This window comes from Stegastes partitus, unplaced genomic scaffold (genome assembly GCF_000690725.1).
Source record: "Stegastes partitus isolate 25-593 unplaced genomic scaffold, Stegastes_partitus-1.0.2 Scaffold1256, whole genome shotgun sequence".
Taxonomy (NCBI): domain Eukaryota; kingdom Metazoa; phylum Chordata; class Actinopteri; family Pomacentridae; genus Stegastes; species Stegastes partitus.
In genome coordinates, this window is record NW_007578987.1 from 55801 (window position 1) to 81563 (window position 25763).

Genomic DNA, 25763 nt, shown 5'->3' on the forward strand with positions numbered 1-25763 from the left:
TAGGGATCCAGAGGCATCATGGTGAACACAAAAGTGGAAATCATTAACAATAAACTGCACCGGTTTTTTATTTAGTGTTTACTGTCTTCACGACTCACTTCTTGTGCTGCAGTTACATTTTTAATATTTTGAAAAGTAATAGATAAATATTTCAAGCAAACGATTCAAGTGAATCCTGGAAAATAAAGAGACATTCAGTGTCATCGTTCTGTAAAACACCACAGTGGTCACAATAGCCCCTGTTCAGCAAAGTCTTGTGATAAATTCCACCTTACTATGTGATCATATACAAAGGATACAACTACCCCCAGAAGATTGAGTTGTTGTTGTTTTTAACTTGAATATTGTGTTTTGATAAGGTAGAAGACACATCATAAGCAACTTAAGCACCAAGACGGAACATTTTCTCTTTGAAACTGCAGTGTACTGACAGTCTAAAAATCATAGATATAGACTTTCAGGGTTTTATATGTGACAAATTAAAGGAACCAGTCTCTTGTCAACTTGTAGAATGTGACTTTGTGTATCATTCCTCTTCTTCAGCATCAGTTTCCAGTTTGTCTGTATTACTCCAATCTTACAACTTGTCATTGTTGTTATGCCCCGGTCTAGGGGAACCTTTGGCATAACATGAATCTGCTCCACACCAGTCTTTCCACCTCAAAGAAGGCCAGCAATCAAGACAAGCCAGGTATCAAAATGAGCAGTTTCTTTTATTTTTTACAATGAAGAGGGGGAACATAGGCCAAAATAACAAACAAAACATATTCTACATTAACTCTGACTTCCCTGTTGAAAAAGTAAACGCAAATAAAAGACAATAATCTTACCTACCTACCTAATAACAAAAAACAAGAGAAAAAAGGTCTATCTACAATTTTTACAAAGAGTCACTACAAGACTCGGAATCTGTTGCACACGATCCTGGAACAAACAAGTTACTGCTGCATCCTCCTGCAGTACAGTCGTGATGTCCTGCTGGCTTTCTCTGAGGTGGCGAGGCTGGAGGTGAGGAGGACGAGTGCAGCTGGCGGGCTGTTCAAATAGTGGATGGGCCCGCCCTCTGACCAATTGCGTGGCTGGAATCAGGCGCGGCAGCAGTCGAGACAGCCAATCCAGAATCACCACCTGCTCCTAATCCATTCACTCAAAAATCACACACACACACACTGAGGACAGAAACAGGCAGCAAAAACACAAAAGCACTAGATGACCCACAACAACACAACATTGTGTAGCTGAGAGTAGTTTTACAGGGTATGAGGAGAGCAGCAGGTGAGCTGGTGTGCCTCAGCTGCAGAGAGAGGTGGAGAATTGGGTCGAGAAAGAGGCAGTGACTTCATAGAACTGCACATTCTAGAGGATGCAACAGTGTGGAGGTACAAAAGTTACACAGAGATGAGTATTTAGGAGTGGAGGGGTTTTTAAGATGTAATGTTTCACAAAGTATGTTAAAAGGTTTTAAAACCAAATGAAAGGATAACAGATTTAACATCAAACTCCCTCTGTCTGTCTATTTTTCTACAATATATATGGCAGTTTGTTCAAACAAGTCAAACACTGCAATGACAAACATAGCTGGACTAAACAATGAGTCATGCCTCTTTGTCCTTGTTATTTATTCCACAGTGGCAGCCACCCCTGCATGTCAGTGGGCTCTCTCACTGTATGTTGTATGCTACTCGAAATTGTTATCATGATGACCAAAGTCATATTTTAACACCAAAAATTGTCTTCATTGATCCAGGAATAGTTCTCGAAGCAGGATTGTAAACAAAACATCAGCCTGTGTGTCTACACACTTCACAGGGATTAATATCATCTGCTCTCAAGGTCTGCAGTTTCCTGTCAGCCGTTAATATCCGCAAGATTTACGGATCAAATTTAGTAAAGTCCCTTTAAAGCTGCTTAGTAAAAACAAGAATGTAGGTTTTAATCCATCCTGTAGGTCTATAAAGCTTCCCGTCATATACATTCTCTGTTATTTACAGCTGCAGCATCCAAACACAGATTGTTCAGTAACAATAACTGCTGCTGTTGGACTTGACCTCTGCTGATGTGATTACACACATACAGTGTCAGCTCAAAACAAAGGGACACTGAACATCCATGTGGCTGTTTGCAACATATACATACTTGACCCTGTGAACTCTACAGCAGTTTACACCACGTGCATTCACCATAAATACTCAGAACTGTGTGCTCTTGCACTTTACAATATTCTTTGACAACATACAGCCACAATGAGGCACAACAAGGGAAATCTGAATTTGCTGTCACCCTTAAGACGCTCTCCAGTAAATCATATTTGATAAATAATCCTGTTTTAGGCCTTGCAAGCTAAATCAGATTCAGATAAACTACCATTTTGCACAAATTGTCTAAAGATAAAAACAAATGTCACCAGAAGTTGTCAGTCAATCTTATAAAATACAGCACCAAGTAGAAAGTGATGAATGCACAAATGTTTTCTAAAAAATGTACCAAAGATGGCGTTTTAGAAATTCCAGTACATTACCATGGCAACGATACACCTGATTTCGTTCCTGAATGCCACGTTTATTGATGACACATTCAGCCAGTGAACAAGTGAATGATTTAATGTGAGAGAAGAAGTTTAGTGTCAGTTCTGTCCAGCAGATGGTGGTAACACAGTCACTGACAAAAAGATCATCCAGAGCTCTCACAATTTACTCTCTTTGTGAAATATTGTCCTGGATAAATAACTCAAAAAAAATGACTCAGCTGTCTCCTCTCGAAAGCATAAAGTGTTAAAAACATGACTCAGATGAGGTGAATGAAGCGTTCAATTTCAGTTAGCAGTAAAAGCTGAAAGAAAGAGAGACCTACAAGATACTACAATATGCCATGTGAGCTCCTTAGTGATGGAAGAAGTATTCAGATCCTGTACTTAAGCAAAAGTATCAACACATCAATTTGTCCTATTTCATAGATATCTGAAATGTGACCCTAACTACACACTGCCTTTTGAAAGAGGCAGAAGAAGGTTGGAAACCACTGGATTAATCTTTAACATGTTGTCTATGTGTGTTTGTTACACTAAAGGTGTCAAAAAAAATGTGGGGGAGAAGAAAGTGCAAAGTTCTTCTGAAATGTGCTGGAGTGGAAGTACAAAGTAGTATTAGAATAGAAATATAAGAAGTACAGGACAATAACCTCAAAGTTATACTTAAGTGCAATACTTGAGTAAATGTATGTAGTTGCTTTCCAAAACTGGTGCTGTTCTGCATCAACAACAGGCCATAAAACCAGGACTGCATGCAGTATAATGTAAGTCACCTGAAATATGCTTGAATACCTGTGGAACAACTTTTAAAATGTTTTATTCTACTCGACATATACAGGGACAAAAGTATTATTTAATTAACTTTGGTCTTGGGATTATTTTATTCAAAGTTAAATCCATATGGCTTTTATCTTTTTTTTCTTTTTTAATTTGACTCAAAATTTGAATGATGCATCAATGGTCGTATTCTAGTCATTGAGCCCTGTATATCAATTTGATGAAAAAACTTTAGTTAGTCGATGTTCAATTTAACTATTATCTGATGACATGTAGAACAAAAACTCTAAATTTTTGAGCAATAGACACGTGTAAGTAATAAATTGTGGAGGTTTCGTGATTCTATCTGTTTTTTTTTAATGCACACACACACACACGCGCACACACACACACACACACACCAACCATCCATCTCCTCAAGGTTTTCATACAGGGGTTTGTTCATATATCAGTCACAGCCTGATATATAGAACATTTTGTTACTAAAAACATCGATATTTTATTGCGATGAACAATATTTTCTGATTTCTGAAGTGATAAAGAAACCCTGGCTTTATCCAAAGTTAAAATTTGTGTTCTGGAGGTTTATGCAAATGTGTTCATTTAACAGCAAGATGACTGGTATATTTAAACATAACACTTCAAAAAAAATTGCAATACAAAACACAACTGTCTTATTATAAGTCATCAAGTTAAGAATTAGCTTCTTCTTTTTTTTTTTTTTTTTAACTTTTTTTTGTTGTTGTTGCTATAATATTGCCTTGGGAGCAATAAGAAAGTCGGGGGGAAATCTCACTCAGTTTTTAGTGTTTTTTTTGTTTGTTTTTTTTTTTAAATAATTCATACATTAAAGTATTAAAAAATGAAAAAATATTATAAAAAATTTGACCACCTGTATGGTTTTTCCAAACCATCAAATTAAATGAAATTAATTTAACCAAACATCATCAAACTAATAATGCCTGTTTTAATTTTAGCTGCTTTGGTTTCAAGGTCCTGTATTGTGCATGATCACTGTTACACTTTAATGTACCAACTGAATAGACAGTAATAGTGTTTTATATAGCTCCTATAGCTAATGACATTTTTAAGAAAGAGTCCATCATCCTCTCTTCTAAGTCAAATATCATTCTGATTTTGCAAATGAGTAAAAAGACACTTACAACATTAAATTCTTACTAATTATTAACTGTAATGTAACAAAAATATTACTTAAAATTATCAGTAAATAATATATATCATCAGAAAATAAATTTATTTCAAAAAATGTTTTGTAAATAAATGTTTTATGTTTGTATTTAAATTATGTCATAATAAACTCAAATAAAAGCAGTAAAAATGTTTTCAAATATTCTAACTTTACTTTGTATAAAAATAACTAAATTATAATATATAATGTAATTATAAATGTACACCATCATCTAATATAGTAACATTAAAGTTAACCAGCACAAAAAAAGCTAACCAGCTAACTGATCGTATGTTAAGCTAAAGGTGTTATGCTATATTAGCATGCTGTAGCACAGGCTAGCTAGCTGACTTTAATTCTTAGCTTCTTTTGCCAAGCAGCACTAGAGACTGTTGATTTGACATTATTTTTATGTGACAAATTTAAATATCTAAGATAATAAGCTATAATTAAGGTCTAACTTTTGTTTTAGGGCCATTAATTGTAAATTAACTGTCACTGTTCAAATAAGTGAAGAGATTTAAATAATATCTGTATGTGGTAAACATTAATGTTAAGTTACAGGCAGAGCAACAATAAACTTTGAAAATGGGGAATAATTTTTCAATATTTTACGTTTAGTTTTATAATTCTAAAGTTGTACTCTGTTATGATTTAATAACCCTCTAAATTTGTCCACTTCAGCATTTAAAAACTAGATACATGTGATCAGACAAGCAACAACAAAATTATGTGCAAACATCTTCCCCTGATTTTCCCCAAATATCACCTATATGCAGTCAAAATAATATTTTTTATTGTATCATTTTATTATTTTCTTAAAATACACAATTGAGCAGACAGTGTGATCAGGCTCTGTATGATTTCAGGGGATAAATTCCTGTCAGACTTCTTACTGTACATTCTCAGCAACAACTACAGTCAGAGTCGCTCAGGAGGCCTGACAGCACACAGTCAAGTTTCTGTCACTACAACAACACCGCAGATGATGCGACTGTGCAAGAATAAAAGCGCCAAATTAGCTGATAATAACATAAACTACTTCTTGATTGGGCTGCAGACGCCTATCTGTGTAAATTTACCTCGTGTTTAAGGTGATTTCTTAATGAAAACGTAAGTGACGCTTTTGCTGCATGAGGAAAAAACTCAGGCCAAGGGCATCCTTTTAAGGTATAATTTTGTTTAATAAAGTGCATCTTAGTATATCGTGGCAAGCACTGTGGGGGATTTTCTATATTTTTTTACACTTGTACTTAAGTAGTACCATGACCTTTTTTAAAAAAAAAAAAAAAAAAAGAAGAAGAAGAAGAAGCAAACTTTCCTGAAACAATATTCCTACAGTGGCACCGTGACGATATTTTAATTTGAAAAGCACAAAGGGAGGTTGTTACAGCGGCTAGCTTGATTTGCTGAGAAAACGCTGTTTTTAAAGGGAAACCAAGGTTGTTGAGGTCTGTTGTGGGCATAGCAGGTGGAAGGTAGGTGTAAACTCCTTTTTGTGCACTAGCTGTCCAAGTACCACGGGTCCTCCTGTCCTCCAAATGCGTCTTGTTTGGCCGAGTGTCGCTTAGATTAGCGGAAAGATGCGGGCAAGTGTCAAGTCAAGACAACTGGTAAAGTGCAAGCTAACCTGCTAGCTAGCTGAAGCTAACGAAGCTAACGGTACCCGGTTCACGGGAGGAGGCTGCCGAGCTCCGTGATGTTAGTCCGTGTGTTTGGCTCCGGTCGTTGACTGTGAATAAGTGTGGGGATATAATTCGGTGTTTTCGGAAATACGCTGTCATAGTTGCAGCGAGTCTCACAAGTACAGTGACGAATATTTGCCGTGGAGCTCTGCGGGGGGTTGGGGGTGTTGTGCCCCCTCCTCCACAGATAACAGACAGTTTGGCTTTTGAACAAGTCGCCGTCCTGAGCTTAGCTGCTGCTGAGAGCCAGGTGAGAATGTAAAACTGCATGTACTGACCATTATTCTTTATTATTTACAAATGCAAACACCCTGTGAACTTTCACCAGTTAAGATTATTTGATTTGCTCTGTATAAAACGCTATTTCATGCTGACATTTAGTACATGTTTGCCTGGTTGTCACTGTTCCTGTGGACTGCAGCTACAGTGGAGTTTATGTTAGAAGAATGCTGTGGCTCTGAAGTGCTGTGAAATTGAACACATGTTTTTATGCTGGAGTAAAGTAAACTGCCTGGAGTTCAGTTACAATATTAAGATTTATTACAAAGATTTGGACAAATGCATCTACTGATCAGCCACAATATTAAAACAACTGACTCATTAGCTGAAAACTTTAATTATCTTGTTGTATTGTGAGACCAACAGGCTAAACCACATGACACACAGTTAAACAAATGGGTACAATCTGAACTTTCTTGCCCATGAATGTTCCTCCTAACTTTCTTTACATGTAAACTATTATGTAATATTGTGTAAGAGTTTTTAAAATGTATCCTCTACTTACTTGTAAAAAACTTAAATGATGATCACGTTATCATTGTCATAAATACACGTTTATAACAAATGGAAATGTTTATGTTTTGCTCATGTAAAACATTTGCCATGTAGCTAATGCTAACAACAGCTAGCAACTCTAATTCCACTGAACTAATTACACATTTGCGATCAGAAACAGAATTTATAGGTTAGAATAAGTAATAACAAGATAGTTAATCGTTTTCGCAGAGCGCATGAAGTGATCAGATTTGTACAAGTTACTCATAATATGTAAAACACCAAATCGTATTGCAAATGTTTTCAAAGATTATGCAGTTCAACAATTTCCCTGAGGTTTGCACCAATGGGATCAATAAAGTTCTGTTCTATTCTGATAGGAGTCACTATTTCAGTGGGAATGGTCATTTTTACATTTCGTTTCCAATGAAGCAAATATAAAATTGATCATGTGATTTTTGCTGCAGTCCATACCAAATAAGCATTTATTTATTCATTCATTCATTTATAATATTTAGACAATCTGATTTGTCGGCCAGACATCTGTGTAGCACCACAATGCTTCATTTTTGTTGATATGTTTTGACACATTTTGCCCTCATAAAATCACTGTGATGATTGAATACAGCACTGGGCCATTGTGCGATTTTGACAGTATTTCAGTACTTATTCAGCCCTACTTATCAGTCTCTAATTTTTGATATTCAAAAGAAAAAAATTATCAGAAATTGTCAAACAAAGTACAACATTTATGCCATTTAAATAGCACAACTGATGTATTGATTATGATTGATGATCTTTCTTTCTCAAAGTGAGTAAGGTCTAGATTGATTCCTCCCTTATCTAGAAAAATCTATACGTATGTCAAAGTCCTGCCACCAGTAGTACAAAAATGCCTGCATGACATGTGAGGCTGAGCAATTAATCAATTTAGAAACGCAATCACAACTTGAAGCATTGCATTTAGCAAATCGCAAAGGCTGCAATTTAGGAGTCATGTTATGCAACATGTCTTTAAACTGTTGTGTCAATGGTTTTTCAAATTCACGCTCTCCTTCTTGTGTGACAGTCAGCCTTTTGATAGCATCTCATTTGATAAATGTCCGTCACATTTTAAAAACATTACACAGTGAATTTTGAACTGAAGCGTAACATTAAAAAAATATTGCAAATCACTTTAGCTTTAAGAAAAATCACTGTTAGATATTCACTCCAAATCATTCAGCCCTAATAACATGCATGTTTTATTCTTCTGACATTTCTAATCGTATCCTAAATAACTGTCATTTTAAAATGCTTGGCTTCGGTGAACCTTTGGGGGAAGCATCAAAGAATAATTCACCCTCAACCTCTGTTTCCTGCTGCAACACAGTGTCACAATGGCTTTTGTTGTTCTGCAGTCTGCACGTTTTTATGGTTGTCTTTATGTCGTCTTCTTGCTGTGCCAGCTTCACTAACTGGTGTAAACGCTATAAAACAACCAACAACTTGCAGCATGTATTCTGGCCTTTGCTCAGAGTGCTATATTTGACAGCATTTCAAAAGCTTTTGCACGCTCTCCACTGCTGACTTCTTGCATTCACAAGAGTTAGCAACTATAATATACACCAAACCACATGAGGAAAACGCTGCACTTGAATGTGAAGTGCCAGAGAACAACATGCTTTCGCGTATTGAAATGATCTCAAAGAACACTTTGAGCATAAGAAGTTAGTTCAAAGGGAATGAATCAGCCTATAAATGTTGATTTCATTTCTAATACATTCTCACATCAATAGTGAACCAAAATCAAAGCGACAAAAGAAAACTGATTACCCTGTAACTGCTAGAGAGTTTTTAAATTATGTAAAAGTCACAGGATGTTTCATTTTGGCTGAAAGAAACCATGGTTGCTAGAGAAACCTGTAAAGATCATCTCAAATGTATTTACTTATTTCAGAGAAAAGTGGATGGAGAATACAACATAAGATTGAGAGATCAGGTGTCAGGCTAGCAGCATACTCCAAAGGAAACTGATTTTTAAAAAGCTGTTGAGCTGCAGCTGAATGCGCTGTCTTTATACTCGCTGTGACTCAAGGTCTGTTTAATAATGCTAATGCAGATGGAGGAACTCGTGTGGCAGATGGGGGTGGTCATTGGGGCAGATGAGTCATTGTCCTCAATAATATGGGGATGTCAATAATGGACATTCTGCTGGTAAAAAAAAAAAAAAAAAACTTATCCAAACTCTTAACTTAAAAACCAGCCTGTACTCCTGATATCATGTGACACAATAGTGGATGGTGAAGTTGACAGAAATAGAAATAAACATAGTTTTAATCAGTTTCCATCAATCAAAGTGTAAAGAGCGGAGACTGCATAAACATGTTGATGAGTTTCCACTGCTACAGTTACAGTGAAAAATGCCAAACTGGGTTTCAACCAGAAGCACACTAACAGTCTGTGGGAGGTCTCACTCTAAACTGTGGGAGAGTCTATGTTATAATGTCACTGTATCACTGACAGTCATTTTCCAGTGGCCTGCAGGCACAAACAGACGGCTGACAAATTAAAGGAAAACCTGAACCCTTGACCCCTACAGTGAGGTGACCTGGTGGCTCTGTTATGCTGTGGGGGACATTTTGCTGCCATGGTTTGGTTGCACTTGAATCAATACAAAGTTCTGAGTGATCACCTTCATGATATCATGAAACTGTCCTGATGGGAGTGATTTCTTCCACAATGACAGTGGGTGACTTTTCATTCAAGAGCTCGGGGCATGAGAGAGGTGGTGTGAATGTTTACAAGAATGGTCCCCTAATCGGCTCTTTTAAATCTCCTGTTGTTTAAATATTCAGATTAAGGGTATTTATACTGTGAATCAACGTTTCTCTCTCCTGAAAATGACCCTGAACAAGGTTCTCTAGATCATGGTCTTCTGGTCAGAACACACACAACGTTTTGGAAAGCCATAACATGGCCCACCAGTGCGAGGGATCATTGAATGGTTTGATGATTATTAAAATGATGTGAATCATAAGCTATGACCTTCAGTCATCAATTGTAACCCAACTGAACACCTTTTGGACCAATGTTGTAGCTTTATCACAATCACCACCTTAATCAAAATACCAAATGAGAGAGTACCTGTTGGAGAACAGTGTTCATCCCTCCAGTGCAGTTCAGAGACTTGCAAAGGCAAAGATGAACTGTTTTGATGGAACATTGTGGCCCAAAATCTTGTTAAGACTCTTATTTGTACCCTTTATATAAAAACAAATTCACAGCTGCAGCTAGCTATTCCTTTCAATATAAGTTAGACTCTCTGGCCTAAAAAGTGTCAGTAAAAAGTAAGAAATATGCTCATTACTAATTTCCAAAACCCAAGGTGATGTCTATGGATTTTTTGTTTTGTCCCATCAACAGTCCAAAACCCAAATATACACATTTCAGAAGCTGGAAGCAGAGAACTAAACATTGCAGCACTAAAAAGTAAAAAAAAAGGATTTTTGCTTATACAGAGTGGTAATATAAGAGTACATGTGGAAGTTGATGACAACACTTTGATTTCTGGCTTTGCAGAAGTAGGACACTTCCCATTTTGTCTGGTGTTGCTTGTCTAGCATTCACATACTAGTAGGAAATGGTAAAGCTTTTAAAACAACTTAGGAAGTTCGTGTCATATGAGCTGGCCTATAGAGTGACGGACCACCATTATTGATTAAAAAACAAAACTCTTTAAACTTCAGGACATAAATCTAAAACTGTTGCAGTAATTTTAGCACACAGTTAAAACTTGTTTTGCTGCAGAGTTGATGTCAGTGTTTCCTGCATCTGACAATAATCATGTAAGGCAGATATTGATATAAAGAGAACATTTATCTAAAAACTAATAGGTCATTTTTAACAGTTCTTTGTAAGGAAACAAGAGCTCCTTCTTGTGTGGATTTAAGACTAGTTTGTCTTAGTTCACTGTATCTTCCCTCTGAGCCAAGGACACGCTCGTAACTTTACTCGGTGTAAAACGATACAGCTTGCGGTGTGCCACGCTTCCCTCCGCCACAAAGCCGACCTTGGCTCAAGTCCGTGTTCTCAGAAGGGTACGCTTTGCCCTGACCGTACATTTTACGCTGTTGTGTTCTTTTAAAGACGTGTTGTCTCACTGAGCTGGTGTAATCGGTGTCCATGTCATTTGGGGAAAACGCCACCAATAAAAGTGTGCAGTGTTAAGGTGAGAAAGGGTAGCGGTGTAGATGACATTTCATTGCAGAATGTGTTTTTATTGGCGGTAAACAGTGAGATCCTCTCCCTATAAACAGCGTTTTGCACTGATGTTTAGCAGTAATAGAGGGAGAAGAAATGAATTCCAAGACAGAGAGCTGTGACACACCAACAATCACCTACAGTTTTTTTGCTTCGTGCCCAGTTTATGAGAAAACTGTTTAGTCAGATTTCCAGTTATGTAAAAATGTGTGACTGGTTTGTTTTCTTGATTTCTCTGTGATGTTCTTAGGAGCGCATACACACTGTGCTTACTAGGTGTTTCCTGTCATGCAGGCTTTGAACATGCAGTGCGTACATGTCAGCGTGTCAGCTGGCTGTCAGCTGCGGCCTTTGGCGTGCCTTTAGATGCAACTTTTAACAGGAGACAGTTTTTCTTTGTTTCTTTCCGTTCTTGGAAGTCAGCTTTTGTATGTCAAGGCAGCATGTTCCCAGAAACAATACATCTGCAGTACACATTGTGTCTTGACTGTGACCCGGTTGAAATGTGAGTGAAATGTGGGCTGACGGCAAGCCGCACTAAAGAACTCGCAGATTATAACAACTTTACGACAGAGTAACTCCTGGAGCGTATTTTTAATCATACAGATATGATTCCTGCAGCCTGACTGAGGTGTTTTTCACATGTTTAATAAAACGACCCCATTCTTCTTTCAGGTTGCTGCTGGTTGCAGGGCCCTGTGGAGCAGAAGAGCTGTGCCATTCCCCCTTTTGTCCTCTCATGCCCCCCCCCTGTGTGTTTCCCTGTGTGTTAGTGACCCCCCACCCACCCCCTACCTGATCCCTCCTGTCGTGTTGCCACTCCAGCCCAAAGACCCCCCCACTCACCCCATGCTTGGGACAAAGCCAGCTCACTGCCAGCCCAATGACTGCCTGGATCGTCCTGCCTGTCAGCCTGTCTGCCTTCTCCATCACAGGAATATGGATAGTGTGAGTCACAGTAGCAGCGTGTTTGGGTCAAGTGTGCCGTCATATTTAAACATGCTGCTGTACGTGACAAGGGCAGATTTATGTTATCATGTGGGCAGCGAAAATATGATTTGGTGTCCTGATAATAGTTCAGCCTGTGTCATTATGAATCAAATCACACTTAGTGATGACACGTTTGGCATTTCGTCCTTTTAAATAATGGCATATTCCTCACCCTACAGGTATGCCATGGCTGTGATGAATCACCACGTGTGTCCTGTGGAGAACTGGTGTGTGATTATCTTCTGTTGGTCTTTTAAAGAGGGCCTAAAAATCTTATAGATCAGGCTTTTATTTTTGGATTCCACATCTACAAACAGAGAATGAAGTGAGCTTATTGTGTCGCTCCCGCAGGTCTTACAATGTAACATGCACAGAGGAGCTGCCTCGACCAGGCTTCCCCAAGACATGCTGTACCGTCCAGGACATCCCCCTCATCAGGTCTGCTGTTGCACCTCTCCTCCTTGCTACACTTCATATCTTTTGTTTCTGCAGAAGACAAAAGCTATTTTGTGTCAGCGAAAGCCCTGAGGCATGAATTAGCACCTTGTTATGTTGTGGCTCTGTGACAGTCATTAACCCACGCTTTGCATAAATTGCATTTGTTTAATCTGCAGATACGCCTCTAACCATGGACAAGTACAAAAGCACTCTTGTAAAAAGCGTCAAGAGACTCTGAGGCTTTTTTACTGCGTATATGTCTGCGTTTCCTTATCTAAATTTCAGATTTATGTCCGAAACAGTCACTCTTACATGCTTTTACATTTTTAAACCAGGAAGGGTAACTCTGACATCTGGCATTGTTGCCACCTTATTGGCGCAATCTAGATGTGAAGGAGCAGTCTGTCTTTGTAGAAATCCACACAGTCATAAACAGTGGAAAACTAAGTATAGTCTGAACGCAGTGATAAACATGTATTTGGTTACAAATTATTCTCTTGTCTGTAATTTTGAAACCTGTTTTGTCTTCATGCTTCACAGTAAATGTGGCTCCTACCCTCCTGAAAGCTGCCTGTTCAGCCTGATCGGCAACGTCGGGGCCTTCATGGGTAAAGCTTCGTCTGAGCTGACCTGCATACATACATAAATACATACACACTGAGCCTTGCTGATTAAAGCACCCAGTGAGCACAAGAGTACTTCCTTAAAGGAAATACTTTGGAAAAATTTACAACACTTTCATGTCAAATATCAATCAGTAGAAGACAGTTAGCTTAGCTTAGCTTAGCTTAGCATGAAGACTAGAAACAGCTTGCCTGGCTCTGTCCAGAGTTTTAGACAGAATCTGCCTACCAACACTTCTAAAGTTCATTAATAAGTTATAATGTGGTTTTACAGGGGTTGTGTGCCATTTCTTGGCTGGTGCAGCTACCTCCCAGAGGCTTGGCGTGTCTGCAAGGTTTCCAGACAACCAGTGAAGACTCTAGGAAGTTACTGCACTACAGAGAAACAGTCCTAGCTCACAAAGTAACGTAAACAAGTTGTCATTTTAACACTTCTTTTTTGAAACAGATTTAAAAAAAAAAAAAAAAAAAACAAGGTAGCAAGAGTTGCGTGAGCTTTAGAGCTGCTGGTGGGCAGATTTTTAAATTTTGAACACAATCATTTTTAGCCATTTCCCCCTGTTTCTAGTCTTTATGTTAAACTAAGATGACCACCTGCAAGTTCTAGCATCATATTTAACCTGAAGGAATACATTGACGCCAAAAATTATGCAAGCCCAGGCCAAATTTAGATTTAAAGAAAATTTTTGTTTGACCAGTAGATTTATTCTCACCGGTAATTTCATAAACAAGAGACCAAGAACTGTGAGACAATGTTAGAGATGCCAATGAGAGTAATGTGGACGTTGTACCGGACGTCTTTGTGAAGACAGAGCTCAGCCAGAAGACGAGGAGAGTTGCTGCTTCTTCATGTTAAAAGGAGGCAGTTTCGGTGGTTCAAGCATCTGTTAAGGATGCTTTCTGGATGCGTTCCTTTGGAAGTTTTCCAGACACATCCAACTGGGAAGAGACCCCAGGTAGACCCAGAACGTCCTGGAGGGATTACATATCTCACCTGGCCTGGGATCGCCTTGGGATCCCCCAGGAGGAACTGGAAAGTGTGGCTGCGTCTGGACTGAACCTGCTGCCTTTGTGATCTGTCTCCCATTAAGCAGAAGAAAACAGATTGATGGATGGATAGAAACTGACAAGAGAACCACTGCATCAGCTGCTGGTAGTTTGTCGTGTATCTGAATCCTCCTGAACATTATAGAAACTATCAGGACCACTTGGAGTCGCAAAGAAGCAGAATTTTCTCAAAAATCTGCACATACTTCATGAGGTATGAATAATTTTGGACATGGCAGCTTTCATAAAAATGCCAGAAAGAAAACAAAAACAGAAATAGTTCAAATTGCACAGTGTCACTTTATATGTCATTTCTAGGCAGAAAAAAAACTACAGCTTGAATAAAAAAAGTCATTATAAATCACAGTTTGACGTGGATATGGATCATTTTGGGCATAACTAAAAACAAAAAGGATATTGGATCTTTTCTTACTAGCAAAGCAATTGTCTTTCCAAAATTTCCTTCATAAATCATTTTCCTGTGAATAATCACTTTGGTAATGTAAAAAATTGTCTTAAAAATTAGCATTATTTAATTATAATTTGTGTTTATAGCATTATGTAGTGTAGTGTAAAAATGCTTTTTTTTCCACAAATATGCAAATATGGGATGATGCCCTGTAAAAGATTAATTGTGGAATACTAATTGTTTACAATCAAAGAAAAATTGGTTGAACATCTTCTTAGAGCTGCAGCCCACAGTTCAGTGATAAATGACTGCTGCCTTCGGCTCTTTAACACCGACACAATTAGGCAATATAACTGAGGTGAAAAGTGTTTAATGTCTGTCTCCACTTAATCCTCAGTGGTGCCCACAGACGCCAGCCAGTAGCCTCCAAGAGTCATAGAGGGGCTTGAAATAGCCTGTGCTCTCTAATCAATAATGAATGCAGCTTTCCTTCCACTTCCCCCATCTGTCCTTTCCCCTGCATGTACCCTCCGTGGCCTTCCTCCATTACTCCTCCTCCTGCTGTCTTGTTTTATCACCTCTCACTTCTGCCCCAATTTCCCCCCTCTGCCTTTAATTGCTTCTCCCCTGCTGTTCTCACTATCACGTCATTATTCACAACACCTTTTTGTCTCTGATGTATTTCCATTTTATATCCCAGATTTTGCTTCCTAGCATTTGTATTTCTAGAGACTTTATCTCTGCCGTCCCTTCTTTTCTCACCTCCCTTCTCTCTTCTCTCTCTCACTGATGTAGAAGCTGTCTGAATATTTCTGTTCAATCCTTTGACTTCTGTTCTGTTGGAGGCTTGTAATGTTCAGCGTTTTTTTTTTTTAATGTTTTACTGTCTTGGTAGTATGTTTTGTAACAGACAGCGATAAACTGGTTTATTGTTCTCAAACAGTGATGCTAAGAAAATTGCCCTTATGTAACCAGAGATGTCAATAGTTGACATCCTGTCTGGGACAGCAGTAAAACAAATCCACATCAGCAGAATGAGTGAAACCACAGTCCTAAACTGTAACCAAGGGAGAGCAGGATTTTTCAGTAATTGTGCGATATGATCACAACAAATGTGTACAGCCAGGGCTCCAGACTAACTTTTTCACTGGTAGCACTGGTGCGACCAACTTTCTCATTTGGTTGCACCTCCCACCATGTCACAGGCAAAATATATGACTTGCTGAACATGTTCTTACTGATAGACTCTATAATTTACCGAACTTCCCTAAACGGCCCACATTGCTGACTGCGGTAGCTGCTGTTGGTATCTGTGGTGGGCTCAGACAGGTGTGTGACCAAAAATTACATTAAAAAGAGTGAACTAGGGTGTTCTAATGTCAGATGTGTCCAAGATGAAACCAATATGTGGCCTTTTCTATGAGCAGAAAAACTGCATGTAGGTGCGCTCCGTAAATATGCAAATATGACAGAACACCGAAGTTGTAAAAGTACTGCTTCCCACCACTGTGGTTAACACAGTAGCTGCCTGTGTCAGTTACAGTGACACTAACACAGCTTAATGATCATCGTTCACTCGCACCAATGTGACCACTTGAAATTTTAGCAGACACACTCTCAAAAATAGCAAATACAACCATTTTGGTCAAAGTCTGGAGCCCTGACAGCTCATCTCACTTTCAGATTTTGCTGTTGGGGGAACAAAGAAAATGTCCATTTGTTTTTTATTTTTACTTGAAACTTAAAATTGAAAGTCTTCTGCAGTTCTGTTGTGTGATGGCAGCTGAAGTGTGGTATGGTATCTCCTGTGTCCCACAGTGGTGATGGTGTGCCTTCTGCGCTACGCACAGGTGATTGAACACAGCCACCGATGTTGGGTCAACACCAGCGCTCTGGTGTCCGGCTGCACCAATGCCATCGGTCTGGTCATGGTGGGAAACTTCCAGGTGAACATACACTAGAAATCTACTTTTCCTGTCAGTGAGTTATGAAACTCTTCTGCCCCTCAGCAGAGCCAACAGCTGTCCTGTGTGTTTCTGTGTGACAGGTGGATCACGCCAAATCTCTTCACTATGTGGGTGCCGGTGTTGCGTTTCCAGCAGGGTTGCTGTTTGTGTGCCTGCAGTGTGTGCTCACCTACCGGGTGGCTGTGACTGCCCTTGACTACTGGATGGCCCATTTCCGGGTGGCTCTGGCACTGGGAGCCATGGTCTCCCTGGTCCTCAGTATCCTTCCTGTACTAGTTTAATACATGTGTGTTTAACTCTTGTAAGGTTTACCAGAATGAATGTTCTGCTTCTATCCAGTTGCTTTATATCAGAAGCTACTTTCTTGTGCATGTGTTAAGTTTTAAAATTACAGAATTTGATGCCGAGGTTTGGTGTCTGACTGTTTCAAAGCCACAGTCGCATCTGTCTGGGCTCCTTTTCATCTCCTCAGTTGAAGGCTTCCCTTACTGCTTCCTAGTGACAGTTTCTTAACACTTCCTAATGTTTTCCAATTAGGAAACATTTTAGGGGTGACTGTTTTTCCTCCACCTACTCATTCACTGTCATTCTTCATTTCTGCCTATGTCTCCTTCTCTCCTTGTCATCAGGGATATTAACCATTGAGCTTCATGTTAATTATCTGATACATTACAGCAGCCTATGCTGGGTGACCGCGCTGCAATCACTGGCTGGTATTTATCAAATTTTTCAGTGTTCAGGACATTATTTATTCTCTCCAGTGCCACTGTACATTTAGTGAAGTCGAGGAATCGTTGTGTTTGTCTTTGTTTGGACCGACCAGACGTGTTTGTCCTCCTTAACTCTTCCTCCTTCCAGGCGGCATCTTCTTCATCCACGAGAGCTTCATCCTGCAGCACGCTGCAGCCATCTGCGAGTGGGTCTTCACCGTAGACATCCTGGTCTTTTATGGCACCTTCACCTACGAGTTCGGCACCGTCACCAGTGAGACCATGATGGCAGGCCTGCAGCAGAGCCACCACCACGGCTCAGGGGTTATCATGGGCCCCAGGGCCCGGGGCTCGACGCTAGGCGGGGCAACTAAGGGCCTCAAGTCCCCCGGGGGAAGCAGCACATCCACACATCTCAATTGTACCCCAGAGAGCATAGCCATGTTGTAGCTCTGCATCGCGGCCCAAAGGTCTGAAATGTCACTGCAGAGGTGCTTCATGGGCTCCCACAGGAAGGCAGGATGGCGGCATGTGGAGGAAGAGAGTGAATTGTGATATCTGTAACTTTTGAACCAACACCAGGTAATTCCATCTGTAACACTCTTTTTTAATTCCCAACATCAGTGCAAGCTACTCCAGTTACATTTTCAGTAGCAATGTTGAAAAGAGGGTCGAATTTGTGGAGCCACCATGAATGTTTTCCAAGATGGCTGTTGATCCAGGCAGTTCTGCATAAGAGTGTTTTCCAAAAGAACTCTGCACTACTGGTGTCTGTGTGGAAAGAGTTACTTAAACCCACAAAGTTTTTCTCCTCCCCAGACTCTCCCACCCACTGCTTTGCTCGGCCCACCTGTTTTTGGCCTTTTGCTTTTCTCTGCACGGCACACTTTTTGAATGAAAGAACAGTTTATGTTGGATTTTTTGAGTTTGCGTAGTGTGTAGAAAACACTGAATGTTTGAGAGGTGAATAGTTTTGTGCGTTTTACAGACTGAAAGCATACAGTCTTCGTTCAATCAAGCATAAATTACGTAGAAATTACCGACAAAAATCATGAATTTCGCCCGACAGTTTTATTTGTTTGCACTGATCATTTGAATGCAAATGCTGATGGTATTTTTTAATTATTTTACAAAATATGTATACGTGTATCTTGAGCCACTGTCATTTTTGAGATCATAATTCATATTCAAAAAACACAAAACAGATGGTCTCCTCTGACGCAATCACTTTTAGCTAAGAATCAAGTCATCTCCCTCGCTGTCCTGTTACTGTCCCACATGTTGCATGGTCAGATGATTTATTTGTACATTTACATTTCATGCTACCTTTTTATTTTGCTGATGTCATGTCAAATGCAATAATTGCCATCAATCGTCTGATAATTTACACTCCACTGGAGTGAACAATGCCTTTTTCAGTGTGTTGGAGTTGAACACAGGGCTCTTTTTGTTTCAAAACATTTGAAGTGACCTATTGTTGGGGAAAAAGAAAAAAAAGAAGTGTGTGTGTGAAGGTAAGACTAATTCGACTAACACATTTTCAGAATAACATAGTTGTTCACACACTGGTTTGATTCCAGGCTGGACCCTTGGAAGCCTTATTTGAGTTTAGCTTTTCTGTTAAGTATCAAAAGGTGTGAAGCCTTCTCAGTACTTTTGTTCACAGGAGAGGTGAATATGATGCCTGTAGATCTCACAGTGGTGTCAAAACAGTGCTGCAACCAGACAATACCGTGCAGGTTGTAAACTGATGTAAAAGTGACTCATTTATTGAGGTATGATTTCTTGTTGCCATTTTCTCTCCAGACTGCCACAAACCCACAAACTGCAGCTGACTAATGCCACCCAATTTAGGTTCAGATTAAGCCTTTTGTTTAATGAGTGAGGTATGTTTCATAACGCACACATACGCACAGTATTCTGCCCTCTGCATAGTGTTGATATATTTTAACCTGTCTAAAACACTGGATGCCAGCAATACACATTTTTTTAAAAAGGTCACATCACCTACCTCTTTTATCTTTTTGTGGGTTTGATGTTGTTTAAAGGTGAAAACTACAGTTCCAAAATGTTGTCCATCTCAGTGGTTTGAGGTTCTATTTAACGTGACGAGGGATCAGCAGTCCACTGCCCAGTCCACGTCTTTACAAGCGTCAGCATTTGGCAGGGCAGTGGACGTGCTGTTACACAAGATGCATTAATCACGTGTCAGTTTTCTTTATTTTCTGTGCAAATGACTAAACTCCTCATTGTTTCTGGGACTGCAGCTATATTGTTTTTTTTTTTCTGCAAATATTGCCAAAAAAGACTGGAATCCACTGATTGGTTTTACTGGGTGTCAGCAGTAGGTGTATGAATCGGTATGAGTGTATTGTTTTAGCCTTATCCCTCGTACTGTGCCAGGGGAACATTGTTCAGATCGTTTTTTTGTTTTAAATCCTGAGTTCAGCTGTAGCCTGTTTCACCATACTGTAACCAGGTCACAAGGTGTGACTCCAAATGGCAGCTTGTATGAGCCCTCACATCAGGGTTAGGTTTATTCAGAAACAGCATCTATACCATAACACTATCTTCAACAGGCCAAATATTCAATACAAAGATGGATTTTCTAACCGTGTTTTGTTTTTTCTTTTGTCAAAATGTGCACTTCAGTAAACTGTCAAATGGTTTGTTTGTTTGTTTGTGGGAGAACCCTGTATGACAAAAGGCTGCCTGACCTGTACATGTCTTGAACTCTAGCAACACAGAAACAAATGTCTATAAACTGTACTGGTCCTATTTCCTTTGAATCTGAAAAATATGTAAAAGAATGCTAACGGAGGAGTCCGAGAAATTCCTGAAAACAAGTCGACACCAATTATTTTGTTTCCTTTTATAAATTCTGTAAATATGTATGATTTGTCTATCATTTAGGTATTTTCATTTGACAGAGATTTATATTCAAATATGAAATAAAAATGATAAATTATTAGATGGTTTTCGTGGGCTGTTCTTTAAACACTGAAAATTGAGGTGATTCTTTTTTTTGTAAACAGCAAAATACACACTAAGTCGTTATTTGAAAGACCAAGGAGTTGGGCAGCATTCTAATCATGGTATACAGTACTGTGGAATAGCATTAGTACTGTTCTTTACAGGGGACTTCTTATGTATATATATGTTTTTTTTAAAGACAAACCCTATTTATTTTCAAGCACAAACTTTCAACGGAGCACATGAGGTTAAAGTTGTAAAATTGCACACATGCTCATTGTTTAAAGTCCAACTCTGTGTGTTGACAAACAGCTGAGGGGTTTTTCCCAGATTGTTACTGTGGTGTGGACATGGTGTAATTCAATTAAAACAATATTACCGTGTGACGAAGAACCATCAAAATCAATTCAGACCTTACTGGCCATGTTACTAATGATTCCTTTGTCTCGGTCAGAGGAGGGCCGATGCTTTCTTAAACATCAAAGCAACATCATGAGACACCCTAAAGGTCGACTTATTTAGCATGAGCTGCCCACACAGGGAAAACTGTTGTGTAATGTCTTCTGTGGTTCTGGAGGAGCTTTGTCAAGTCTGAAAAAAGCTGCAAGCATACAGAAAACCAGTGTTCCAGTGGGAATATGGGGTTTGAAAGATGTGGGATGTTTACCAGGCAGGGAGGAGCTGACATACAAATGCATAATGGGAAATGGAGGATGACCAAAAGTCTTTACTTATTCTGACTTTCTTCTTCTTTGAAGTATTTTTAATAGATAGCTAGTATTCAGTGTGGGGCCCTACATTTGACTGCTGGAGTGGTTTTAAAATAGTGGGAAAACAATTTCATAGAAGTTGCTATCATAAAGTTTAGAGCCTGTTACGCACAAACGGAGCACAGCACAGTTATGCAGATGCAACAGGTGTGAGCAGTAACTTTTTTGGGTTTGGCTTCTGCGTGATGCTGCACAGTCAGCATAGTGATCACTTGTAGGTGGAGAACTAACAGAAAAGATCACTGAAAAATCTATATATTTTCATAAATATTTTATATGAATTGGACAAATACAACTGAACAGATGGTTTTGTGCATTTAAAGCTCATTAATTTATATAAATGGAATAAAGAGACTGAGCTGATAGATTTCAGAATGCTAAGTGTCAACAGGATCTTAAAATATATTCATTCTTGCAAAAAGGGCATTTTAAATGATAAGTGACCCTGCTGTTTAAGCTGCATTCACACCATATCAGGTGAACAGGAAATCCCCGTTACTCCAGCTGGAGTCATCATACATTATTCCAAGATAGTTATTCCTATTTCTAGCAATGAAGTCGCATCAGATAAAAATAAAATAGGTCTATTTTTTTTTTTTTTTGACAGTTACATATTTGTAATATTGGTTTGTTTTTAAGTGGCGCTGTCAGTCATGTTGGCTAGCAGCTGGTTTGCCAACAATTTCCTTGTTGTTGTGTAGTTCTTTTTGTCAGCTGGGAGACACTATAGATGTCACGCATTCCCAATAGCTCTGACTCATTCCCATCCCTATGTTTGTAATTACAATCTATAGGAAATGGCGTGAAGGCAGCTTTATGCATTTTTTGAACCTGTTTTTTTTTCCCCACTACATTGTCAGTGTGCAGCAAACTTGCACCACAGCACTGTTGTGTCATGTGTACATGGCTCCATGTAGGTCCTCCAGCCGGTGCTCCCTCTGTTTTCTTCTCTCCTAGAAAAAAAAAATGTATAAAAATCAATAGAGGCACACTGAAAGCACCGTTAGAAAATGAGGATCACCGACACCACCTAAAGGATGTTCATACACTCACCTTGTCCTTTTTAAACTCCTCATATTCTGGATTGTCAGTCGGTAATTCAAGTCGGCACAGCGGGCAGGAGTTTGTCTGTGATTCAAACATCAAAAAGAATAAAAAGGATTTCCGAGGATATCTCAAACTTGTTTTCATTATTGGTAGATAACGACACATTTGTGAGCTTCACCTTGCCCAACCAGGGGAGTATACATCCTGAGTGAAAAAGGTGTTTGCAAGGCATTTCTCGAACCGTCTCCTGTTCCTCAAACTCCAGCAAACACACAGGACACTTTAGACCTTTGTCTGTAGAACAAAACAATCCACAATAACTCTCCTTCAAAGTTATTAATTCAAGAAATATTTGCAAACTACATACACGTTCAGCAAGCATCAGCATGCCTTATATTCACGCTCATGTGCTCAGTGCCCAAGTCCAAATGTAAAGACATTTAGCTGTACTCAAGCAAATGTCTGTCACCTGCTTGTTCTGGAGAAATGATGACCACCGTGAGCGTCTGAACAGCAGTTTTAGCAGCCGGAGGAGGAAGCCGCTGGTCCCAGTCAGATAAGTCGAACGCTGCTGAGTCAATCAGGTCCAAGCCCTGCATTAAAGACCTGTACACAAAGACCAACAGTCATTTAGAGCTCTACACTGTGAACCAAAGAAAAGCTTTACATAGTGTCTCAGGCGTGTTGGGTGTCACCTGGCCAGTTCAAGAAGAGCATTCTGCCGATACTGTTCTTCAGGGTTAGTGGGCTCGCAGTCATGTTCATCAAAGTAAGATGCCATATTTGGTCAGCCAACGTCCTCTGTGTAGCAAGACACCTGTAAACAAATGAATGCTGAGGTGTCACTAATTTGAAGATCTGAGTGATGACCAGCAACCATCAGGTCAGTGGAACTACAGGATACACGAGAAATGCAGCTACATGAAACTTGTATGTGAACATGTATTATTCCTTTATAAAACGGTGCACAAACACGGTGCTGTGGCTACGTAGTATAATATTATGTGAAATTAATAGAGAAAGGCTATAAATAATTTTGGACATGGTGTTTTGTGTATAAAGGGGGAAAAACTATGTAAAAATAGCTAAAAAATGATCAATAACATCTCTTACAGATAGTCTTACTGTCCTTTGTCACTTGTTCATGTCATTTTTAGCCAGATTGGTCAAATTAAAATTCACTAGAACCCAAAGTGGCGTGGGCATGAATAATTCTAGACTGAAATGTACATATTATGTGCTACTGAAGACTTAAATTTAACCTCCAGGACCGACTTCATGTTGAGGTTAGTGACTGAGGTCGCTAGAATTTAGAGTTACAGATAAAGTTTTTCCTCTGGTACAAATACAATAAAAGACGATGAAAAATAATACAAAAAATGTCACAAATTCTAAGATAGAAAAACAAATTCTCTTGACTTACCTCGACTTAAACGTTAGCAATAAACATTTGTCATTCTTCCGGGTAATACGATTTTGACCACGTGGTACTTCGTCCAATCACAGTAAAGAATCCGTCTTCTTCGTCTAAAGGTTTTAAGGCGGTTGGCAAAAGACAATAATTGTTCCGTCATCGCCACCAATTGGTATGAGGCAGCATAATAATAATAATAATAATAATAATAATAATAATAATAATAATAATAGGTTTCGATTTACATCAGTAAATGACAAAAAACGGTCAGATATTGTGTCGTTTTCGAAAATAGTGTTAATTAGGCATGTTATTAAGACAACACCACAGCAAATTAGCCAAAAGAGAAAAAGAAAAAAAATCATCGATTTTGGCGTGAAAAAACCTCATAGTATACTATTGGGTTTTTTTTCGACGTAATGATGAATAATACGATGAAAATAGCGTAATGTAAGGGGAAAAAAGGTTACACTAAGGTATAGCAGGAAGAAAAAAATCATAGTATAATTGGCGGGAAAAAAGTAATGTTCTAAAAATGTCATGTTGTAAGATATTGTGAAAATAGTTTAATGCATTTTGTAAAAATTAAAAAAATAAATAAATAAAAAATAATAAATAATGATAATAAAACACTCTCGCAAACTATTCAGCAAAAAATAAAAAATAAAAAATCATCATCGATTTTGGCATAAAAAAAACGTCCAACATAAGGTCACGTATAGGATGTTGTCAAAACATGTCATTATGTTGGATATGGTGAAAATAGTGCAATGTAAGGTGAAAAAAACACGATAGTAAGGTATTTCATCAAGAAAAAATCAGTATAATTTGGCAGGGAAAAAAGTCGGGTCCTAAAAATATTTCATGTTGTAAGATATGGTGAAAACAGTGTTAAGCATTTAGACTAGGCTATTAGAAATCGTTCAAGTGTGCACAACAACAATGTTAAAGTGTCTTGAAGTCACTGACAGTGAAACATCAGAGGAAGTGTTTTAGCCACTGTAGCTGATGCACTTCCTCAGAGTTTCACAGAGGTTTTTGATGTTGCCAGTGAAGTTGCCAGTGACAGCTCAGAGCAGCTGACTGATCTTGTTGTTAAAGAGGTGATGCAGAGTTTAAAGTCTTCCTCTTCCAGTGAGGCAAAGGTGGTGAGTCCAGTAAATCAGAATTCAACTCCACCTAAACAGCTGAACAAGATGGTAAACTGTGCCTGTAAAATGCTCAAAGCTTTTAAGGGAAAATTCCATCCCACAAAAAACCACAGAAGGCCGACATAGTGGAGGCTGATAAAATCCCACTGTCTCCTGTGAAATCCAAAAAAATGACAAGAATCAGTCAAAAGTTCCTTAAGTTCAAGTGACAGCTTGATGGCAACTACATCTACAGTTGTCTAGAACATGATAAGGAAGGAGGGTGATGAAATTACAGACCCGTTTACTGATAATAAATAAAAGCTATGATGAGGTGGAAAGTCACATTTCTCAGGAGACTGAGAAGATCTCCAGTGATAACAGCGCTACAATTGTGGAACAACTACCTTCAATGGAAAAGAAAGCATCAGTCAGTGCTAGAAACCGTCCTTGAAAGGTGTTGCAGTGAAGATGAAGGTGTTTTTTGCCAAACAAGTTGCTCTTTCGCATTTTGGCTAAAACGGAGACCAACTACCACAGAAATATCAAAGTTAAAAGCAAAGAGTCTGTGCAGGAGATCATCGAATGTGTTGACTCGCTGCTTGAAACTGAAGAAAAAGAAATGGACAAGAAGGAGGTTTGTGTCCAGGTTGGTCTAGTGGCATAATTCTTGTGAAGTTTGCAAGAAGCCCAGGCTCAAATACCAGATAAACCCTTTCAGTGTTCTGGAGGAAGTGATGACTCAGCAGTTTCGACGATGAGCATAGTGAAAAATAACAGTCTTTAACATCATCATACAAAGTGGCTACATTTAAATTTGAAGGTTTTATTACACAAATTTTAACAACCATTCATTACTATAAGTATCATTCCACAAAGTGTGACGTTCACTATTAGCTTCTTAAAGTAACCAAAAGTACACAGGGAGGCACAAAATAAGCTGACCTATCTCTTACTTTGTGTGAGGGTCCTAGACTTGTGTTCAATGTATTTTGGGTTTTTGGGTTTTGTATGTCTCTGTGTTTTGGTGGGTGTGTCTCCGTTCACTGCA

General features: G+C 38.9%; 2 protein-coding genes across 3 annotated transcripts; one reads left to right on the forward strand and one right to left on the reverse strand.

Moving 5' to 3' along the window:
- The first annotated feature begins 12060 nt into the window (after positions 1-12060).
- LOC103369214 (transmembrane protein 150A) lies at positions 12061-20349 on the forward strand. Of its 2 annotated transcripts, XM_008297871.1 has the most exons (7): positions 12061-12142; positions 12364-12411; positions 12536-12622; positions 13163-13230; positions 16520-16647; positions 16749-16926; positions 17527-20349. In XM_008297871.1, the coding sequence occupies exons 1-7, from the start codon at positions 12078-12080 to the stop codon at positions 17826-17828; spliced, it is 876 nt and encodes a 291-aa protein (XP_008296093.1). In that variant the 5' UTR covers positions 12061-12077; the 3' UTR covers positions 17829-20349. The 2 variants fall into 2 exon arrangements, with proteins under 2 accessions (XP_008296093.1, XP_008296092.1); XM_008297870.1 differs by lacking the exons at positions 12061-12142; positions 12364-12411 and having other exon boundaries at positions 12560-13230.
- A 197-nt stretch (positions 20350-20546) lies between these two features.
- On the reverse strand, positions 20547-23652 carry rnf181 (ring finger protein 181). The gene is made up of 6 exons (XM_008297872.1): positions 23592-23652; positions 22864-22985; positions 22638-22774; positions 22347-22462; positions 22175-22249; positions 20547-22074 (listed from the first exon to the last, which is right to left on the reverse strand). The coding sequence occupies exons 2-6, from the start codon at positions 22947-22949 to the stop codon at positions 22015-22017; spliced, it is 474 nt and encodes a 157-aa protein (XP_008296094.1). The 5' UTR covers positions 22950-22985; positions 23592-23652; the 3' UTR covers positions 20547-22014.
- Positions 23653-25763: the final 2111 nt, after the last annotated feature.

What these genes read in the sequence shown, in the direction of transcription:
- rnf181 (XM_008297872.1), bottom strand. Translation starts at nt 22,949, where the DNA reads ATGGCATCTTACTTTGATGAACATGACTGCGAGCCCACTAACCCTGAA. An exon ending in GCTCTTCTTGAACTGGCCAG is followed by an intron (nt 22,775 to 22,863) that starts GTGACACCCAAC and finishes CTTTGTGTACAG; the next exon opens with GTCTTTAATGCAGGGCTTGG. An exon ending in CATTTCTCCAGAACAAGCAG is followed by an intron (nt 22,463 to 22,637) that starts GTGACAGACATT and finishes TTTGTTCTACAG; the next exon opens with ACAAAGGTCTAAAGTGTCCT.
- LOC103369214 (XM_008297870.1), top strand. Translation starts at nt 12,879, where the DNA reads ATGTCTGCGTTTCCTTATCTAAATTTCAGATTTATGTCCGAAACAGTC. An exon ending in CAACGTCGGGGCCTTCATGG is followed by an intron (nt 13,231 to 16,519) that starts GTAAAGCTTCGT and finishes TGTGTCCCACAG; the next exon opens with TGGTGATGGTGTGCCTTCTG. An exon ending in CATGGTCTCCCTGGTCCTCA is followed by an intron (nt 16,927 to 17,526) that starts GTATCCTTCCTG and finishes TCCTCCTTCCAG; the next exon opens with GCGGCATCTTCTTCATCCAC.